The sequence below is a fragment of the Habropoda laboriosa genome, unplaced genomic scaffold (assembly GCF_001263275.1).
Source record: "Habropoda laboriosa isolate 0110345459 unplaced genomic scaffold, ASM126327v1 scaffold34, whole genome shotgun sequence".
NCBI classification, from domain to species: Eukaryota; Metazoa; Arthropoda; class Insecta; order Hymenoptera; family Apidae; genus Habropoda; species Habropoda laboriosa.
In genome coordinates, this window is record NW_017100142.1 from 1,366,297 (window position 1) to 1,373,223 (window position 6,927).

The 6,927-nt window shown below is 46.0% G+C and overlaps 1 protein-coding gene and 1 long non-coding RNA gene across 2 annotated transcripts; both read right to left on the reverse strand.

Moving 5' to 3' along the window:
• Positions 1–90: 90 nt before the first annotated feature.
• On the reverse strand, positions 91–2,208 carry LOC108572302 (peroxisomal leader peptide-processing protease-like). The gene is made up of 5 exons (XM_017934506.1): positions 1,833–2,208; positions 1,643–1,755; positions 1,355–1,556; positions 342–629; positions 91–242 (listed from the first exon to the last, which is right to left on the reverse strand). The coding sequence occupies exons 1-5, from the start codon at positions 2,005–2,007 to the stop codon at positions 154–156; spliced, it is 867 nt and encodes a 288-aa protein (XP_017789995.1). The 5' UTR covers positions 2,008–2,208; the 3' UTR covers positions 91–153.
• A 619-nt stretch (positions 2,209–2,827) lies between these two features.
• LOC108572758 lies at positions 2,828–6,214 on the reverse strand. The gene is made up of 3 exons (XR_001891389.1): positions 6,147–6,214; positions 3,079–3,261; positions 2,828–2,837 (listed from the first exon to the last, which is right to left on the reverse strand). It is a non-coding gene; the product is annotated as an uncharacterized LOC108572758 (long non-coding RNA).
• Positions 6,215–6,927: the final 713 nt, after the last annotated feature.

A 6,927-nucleotide genomic window follows, 5' to 3' on the forward strand; every position in this document is an offset into this window, starting at 1 on the left:
TATGAAAAGAAAGGAAGAAGGAGAAGAGATAATAATAAACGATATTCTTAACGTTCTTTGTTGTATCCTTCCCTTTATTACACGCGTCGGTATAGATAAATGGAATTTGTTCGCTCGACTACTATTCATCGGACTTGATCACATCAGATTTCATCATATACTTGAGGGAAGAAAAGGCCGAAGATTCCAGGTGGCTACAACATTTTGATCGTGTTGCGTTAAATCTTGTAACGTTTGGGGATCTGAAAGTGACACATTAACGTTTAATTCCAGCTAATCGATGAAAGTAAGAGTCGAAGAGAAAGAGTTTCATAGAATTGGCGTGTGTGTATATTATATACCATTAGTTCGTAGGTAATTATTCAGTGGTCCTCTTAAAACATTAATTGGTATTGCCATGCATAATTTTGGATAAGAAATCGAGCCGTTTGTCGAGGCAGCGTTGCAAACAATTAATCCGAGCATTTGAAAGTCGGTGCGGCGAACAATAGGTCCACCGCTGACGCCGTTCTGTATACAGCAATTCGTTTGTAACATGCAACTCAATGTCTTTGACACTATTCCGCTGGTAATAGTGGGTGATCTGCCTTTCGAGGAGAATGGGAATGCTATTGAAAGCACTTGTTCCCCTGTGAATTGCGGAATTCAATCTGTAAACTACGTATACCGCCGAGCAATGTTAGATGATTAAATTTGTTTCATTTAATATGCGTATCGGATCGCACGAGGTGTATCTTTCTGCCGTATCTATCTGTATGCCTTTTAATTTGTCCAGTATTTTTCTATCTAATTCGTATTATAGTATTTTCTATCTAATAATAGAGGCGCTCATCAGGCTCAATTGAAAGGAGGAATTTGAAAGACGAGCGAAAGAAATATGTAGCAGAGGCGTGCGGGCGGGTAGTCGGTCGGTCGGGAGAAGGAGAGTGAGAAAGAGGGATGGATGTCCGCGACATTGGTTCGATACCGTCGACGAAACGTCGATTCTGCCCCCCGTCGATCAATTGACTCAATTTAGACCTGGTTATTTTTCCGTCAATGAAAGAAGGTCAGTGTTTCGTCCCTTGCAACGTTCGGCGCCGCGATGTCGCCTTATACGCGATGATCTTCCTATATTCTTAATTCTTATTTTCATTACCGTTAACCAGCCGGAATAACCTCCAATGGTGTGTGGTGGATGCGTTACAAGGATGCCTCGATTCTCGATATAACCGAACGGCTGGCTAACTGTTAATACGAACGACTGTGATAGTGACGACACCAATACGGTTTCGTTTGTTCCTCCTCGTTTCGACGACGAGCAACTGATTGCAATTCTTTCACTCTACACCTTGTCTTGTTGTCATCAACTTACCCTTACGTGCAGGTCTATCGGCAAGTTTGATAGCTTTCATCGGGGGTTTCTCGAATTTCGAATCGATTCTCAACACAGCGATGTCGTAAGGTTGATTGTCCGGTGTTTTGTAGATCAACTTTCCCTCCGCAAACCATTCGGACCTCCGTTTGCACGATGCGATACTCGTCATTGTAGCAAATTGAACGATTGTGTTCGGTGCCTAGAAACTAAGCTGGATTAAACGAAAGTAGAAAAAAGGAAGATACATATAGGTATCGTGGGAGATGTATGTACTCAGATACATACCGTAGTAAGAACGTGCGCGCATGTGACGAACGTTCCACTTTGCTCATCCACGAGAATACCGGTACCCCAATTTGGTCCGCACTTTACGATCGCGACACTCTTTTCAAGGGCGCCTGAAGAGGAAGAGAACAAGGATTTTTCGTAAGGGAGCACGATTACGGCGAGGCGTGAGAAATATGGACGTACGTACCAATTTCGAGGCGATTTCGCCAGGTGAAAGGGAAAACGGTGCAGGTCAAGTATTGTGGATACTCGTCTTTTATGATTTGACTTTGGAGAATTAGCTTCAAGGATGGTAAGAGGTTCACAGCGAAAGTACAATTTGGCCATTCGCCGCGGTAACAGCTCGACGATGCGATCACCATGCCGCAAATATTTCTATCGCCACTTGTGTGATAGGATCGAGTGAAGTATTGGCGCGAGGTCGAGCAGAGAACATGGAACGAATAGAGAAGAGGCTAGAGGCTAGAGAGAAAAGCCAAGGAAAAGATTGATTACCGATCGTTCACCAAGAATAGAGGACTGCCCTCGCAACCAGGAAAAGCAGCCACGTCCATTAGGATGAGACATTGTTCGGTTCCGAGTAAATTGCCAATAATTCCGCGGCTTATAGAATCGGCAAAGAAAAGATTTTCGAAAGGTGTTGAAATCAATTCAACGACAGCTCCCTTTTTAAGTTTACCACCGATCGCCGTTTGTTTCGTAAGTTCCCGTAAAACTCGTTCAATTTCCGCTTTATCCGATTCTTCCTCTTTCCCCGTCGATACAACGGATTCACGCTTGATTAGTAGAAAAACTGGTAATAAAAGACGACAAACAGTCCAACTTTCGAAAGAGTGGTCGAAAGTGTCTTTCAACAGTGGACATATCCAGAAAGCTACCACCTTTCCTGCGTCCCCCGATGAATCGTCACGATGTATTCGAAAGGTGAAGTCGTCGGTCGGTATGCCGAGTTCCGATGCCCCAAGCATGGTTAAATCTCCAGGACGCCAAGTTCTCAAGAGGTGGACGAATTTCGGAGATCGAGCAAGAATAGGAGCTAATATGGAACCATGAGCGAGCACCCAGCATTTTGCTATTGAGATGCCGGAATGGCCGCACCAAGGTATCGAATTCATGTCCATCGAAGACGCATGCGACAGGAACACGTGTACTGGCATAACGTCCACGTCCCTTTTCCAATCGGTGGCCTGTTCTACAAAAGCAAGAAGAACGAGGGTGAAGTAAAACTTTTTTCAAAGTACGATAAAGAACTTTCGCGTGTTCCAAGGATCACAAAAATAAAATGTCAGTATACTTAATCGTCTCGTTGTCCAATACGAGGAAACGTAATTCGCAGATGTATGTATGTACAATCTGCTAGAAGAGAAAACACCTACCCTTCCTCTCTTTCTTTTGCGAGAGGAGAGATGCGCTCTACATACATACGTACTTACATACATATGTACGTATTGTTTTCATTTGGTTAGCGTCAATTAGTTGTTATTTCTTTTGAAACGCCAGCACTGCATGTGTTTGCTGGTTACAGTGGTTCGGTATTCTCCGCACCCTCGGCATCCACTCGACGACGACGGCGGCACGTGTACTTGAGGCAATTTCTTCGTCGTTCCACGTGTATCCTAAAATTGTTGTCGATCAACTATCTTTTTGTTCTGCCGTCGACGCCCACAGTTTCACCGTTTCCCTTCGTCAATTCCCGAAATATACTTCATACCTTGCGACATTGTGTCACGCGCGCCTACATACAATCTCGAGAAAATAAATTTGAAACGACGCGACGATCGAAGGAAGATCGTTCGAGAGAGTAAGAAGAGAGATGATATAAGACGTTGAGTAAAGAACGAATGAAGCTTAGAAGGGAGAGGAGAAGGGTGAGGGATGCGATAGTAAGAAGGTAAGCAAGCAAGGAAGTAAAGGAAACAAGGGAGGGAGAGAGAGAGAGTGGGTGTGTAGGTAGAGAAAAAAAGAGCTCGCGGCGGACAAGACGTAAGCTACTCGTTATTTGCAAGGAAGAAGATTGCAGGCTCTATTTCTGCCTGTTCGCAATTAGGCGGGCAGCTGAGGTGGTGCCGAGGGAGGTAACTCGAAGCATAGGGAGGGAGGGGGCAGCGATAACACGGTGATTCTGTGGGTAAGTTGAAGGGGTGGCGCAGAAAGGGGTTCTCCCTGAAAGAGAAGGACGCGCGCACCGAACACCCGCCGAGAGGTGTATATTAGACGCGGAACGCCGCGACGCCCGTATCAGAAGGATTTCGTACGTTGTGCCGTTGCTGCCATTCAAGGAAGAGAGCGTATCAAGGTACGTCTTTCGAGATACCGATCAAAAGATACTTTCTGCCTGTTGTTATCTCGATCGACACCAGAGTTCCGGTTTTGCAAACGATTCTGCCTTCGTAACGTTGTCATTGTCTTTAAGGTCCGGGTTCGTCCTCGGTATTCAGTGTCGAGTGTCAAGTGTCGCATATCTAAGTGTATCGAGTATCGTGTATCGTGTCGTGACTGGGGAATGGAGCGAGAAAATCGAATGAAACAGGACAACGAACAGTATACTATACATACATGTATAGTCGAGTCGCGAGTCAAGTCGCAAGTCGAGTCCAATCCAACCGAGTTGCATCGGGGTATTGGATAGGGGGTTGTAGTATATTCTTAATTGAAATTTTTTTTCTTTTATATCGGTTCTCTCTGTACGAGAGAACGTTCATCGGTTGTTACGCTCGCATTCCATTTCGGAGTAAATTCGTGTCAATGAATGGACAGTTGTTTAAGAGCGGGCGCGTGTACTAGCTCTTCATCTGCATACATACATACATATATCGGTACATTTGTTTACCTGTATCGAGGAAATAACCAAGTTCTCTCGCTTCCTCGAATCGTGATTCGAATTTGCAGTAATCACATCTTGACGAATGTCACACCGAGAAAAGTCGTCGACAAAGTCGACGGCTGGCCAATGGTGTGTCCAACTATAATACATACCGTTTCTCGGGCTCTACGAAATTTACAAATCCTTTATCACTCGATCAACATTGCTAATTTATTTTTACGAAATACGAAGGTTCGATCGCGATGCCTTGACCCAACGACCAAGGTCGATATAACACGGAGCCGATCAGCGCTTCGTTCTGTCGACGATTAAGTGGGGATAGAAATATCCTCTTTCTTTCGTACCAACTTGAATAAATGTAGTTAATATCGCGCTAAATTTCGGACGTCACATTTTTACGATAGATGTATGTACATATTCACTCGTGTTTTCTATCTCCTCGAAACGCATTCGCCCACAGTCTTTCTGGTGCCGTAGATCAGTCTTGTTACGATCGATGAGCATCGATTGCATCGACCAATGATGTAATCGAATAGAGACGGATGATGTAATGTGAAAAATCAGAAAGCGTGGACGAAAATAGCACGAGCCTTATCGAAGAAAAACTTGATCGATTTTCGTCGCGGAAAATAAAAATATAGCAGCCATCCTGATTATTCATGCGTAACGGTCGTGTTTTCAAAACTCGTCGAATGGCGTTTCATTTTTACGTATTAACCGAGAAAAGCGCATACGTTAAACGTAAAAAATGAATCTTTCATAGGTGGTAATTATCAATCGGCATACCACAACTATCGTATCCTTCTTCTCTTTTCTCCTTTTCGTTTCTTTGTTTCGGTTGTACGAAAGAGAGGATCGTCGATTCGTCAAGTCGTACGGCACGATGATCTAAAATCTAAAAGGAGAGAGAAAAGTTGGAGGAAATATTCGATTGAAGATCGCGCTCTCGAATGTGAGCGGTACGATAATCGCGCGTTGAGGTTACCAGCGTGCGAGCGACAGATCGTCCGACCGACCGACCGACCGACCGACCGTAGACCGATCGAACAAACACCGATTCAGAAAGCTATTCTGGGAATTTGCTACGGAACTCGAAGGCGAGCTACTTTCCGTTTTCAGAGAAGTCGCCGAGTTATTTATAGCTCAGTCCTATCGTGGTCCGTTTGTCGGAAAAGGATATTCCGTCTTTCTCCCGTTTCTCTTTTTCTTCCTTACGAACCTCTTCCTTTCGTAGAATCTTTACTCCAAATACTGCTTAAACTACTCGACGAGTGCAACCCTCTCCCCTTCATCTACCCCCTTCACGCCCCTTCTCAAGCAACCGGATTAGACATCATTTACCGAACGTATCCCGAGTTAGTTGTTAGAAAGTACCGGCTTGAAAGGTAATAATTAAGCAACGGAAGGAACTTGGTAGGAGCGAAGTGGAACGGAGGTTCGGAACTAGACGCAGCGGCTCGTTTCAAATTGTTTCTATGTTTCCGCGATACGGCGATTAACGATCACATACACGATCGACTTCGATGCTTCGACACGATAGAAAGGTTTCGTTTCGTTTCGCTCGTATTGAGAAAATGTTGTTGGACTTCGGTCTCCGGGGAATGAAACTGAGGCACGCGGTATTCGAGAGAGGGAAAAACTCGAATCGGAGCGGACCGCATAATGCTTTACACGTACCAGTAAATGGAGTAACCTTTCCGTTGTGACTCGACACGGTTCGCCGCGAGAGAACACGAGCACACGCGTGCAAAGGTACAACTGAAAGACGACGAACGAAGGAGATTGGAGGAGGTGGGGTGGGGGAGATGGGTGGATAGGGTAGAGGGTGGAGGGAGGAATGGATGGATGGATGGATGGATGGATGGATGGATGGATGGATGGATGGGTGGATGGTGAGGTGGGTGAAGTCTGATCAGATCAAGTGAGGTGAGGTTAGGTCACGTGAGATAAGGCGAGGAGAGGTGAGGTGAGGTGAGGTGAGGTGAGGTGAGGTGAGGTGAGGTGAGGTGAGGTGAGGTGAGGTGAGGTGAGGTGAGGTGAGGTGAGGTGAGGTGAGGTGAGGTGAGGTGAGGTGAGGTGAGGTGAGGTGAGGTGAGGTGAGGTGAGGTGAGGTGAGGTGAGGTGAGGTGAGGTGAGGTGAGGTGAGGCGAGGCGTGGCAAGGTGTGGTGGGGTGAGGTGAGGTGTGGTGTGGTGTGGTGTGGTGTGGTGTGGTGTGGTGTGGTGTGGTGTGGTGTGGTAAGGTGTGGTGAGGTGAGACGAGGTAGGGTGAGGTGAGGCGAGGTGTAGTGAAGTAAGCATCAGAGGAGGGAGTTAGCAATGAACGGTTGAAGCGCGTAAGAGTAACCTAGGCTGATCGTAGTTGTTTCGAGTGGCCGCTTGACTCGCACAGGAGGGTCTTTTAACCGTCCATTCGCGTTAAGTGGCAGTGGTACCTACAGAGGGGCTCGACCGCAATAG

Coding starts and splice junctions, on each gene's coding strand:
- LOC108572302 (XM_017934506.1), bottom strand. CDS start 2,007: ATGGTGATCGCATCGTCGAGCTGTTACCGCGGCGAATGGCCAAATTGT. Junction 1,756..1,832: donor GCGAAATCGCCTCGAAATTG/GTACGTACGTCC, acceptor CTTCCTCTTCAG/GCGCCCTTGAAAAGAGTGTC. Junction 243..341: donor TAATTACCTACGAACTAATG/GTATATAATATA, acceptor TGTCACTTTCAG/ATCCCCAAACGTTACAAGAT.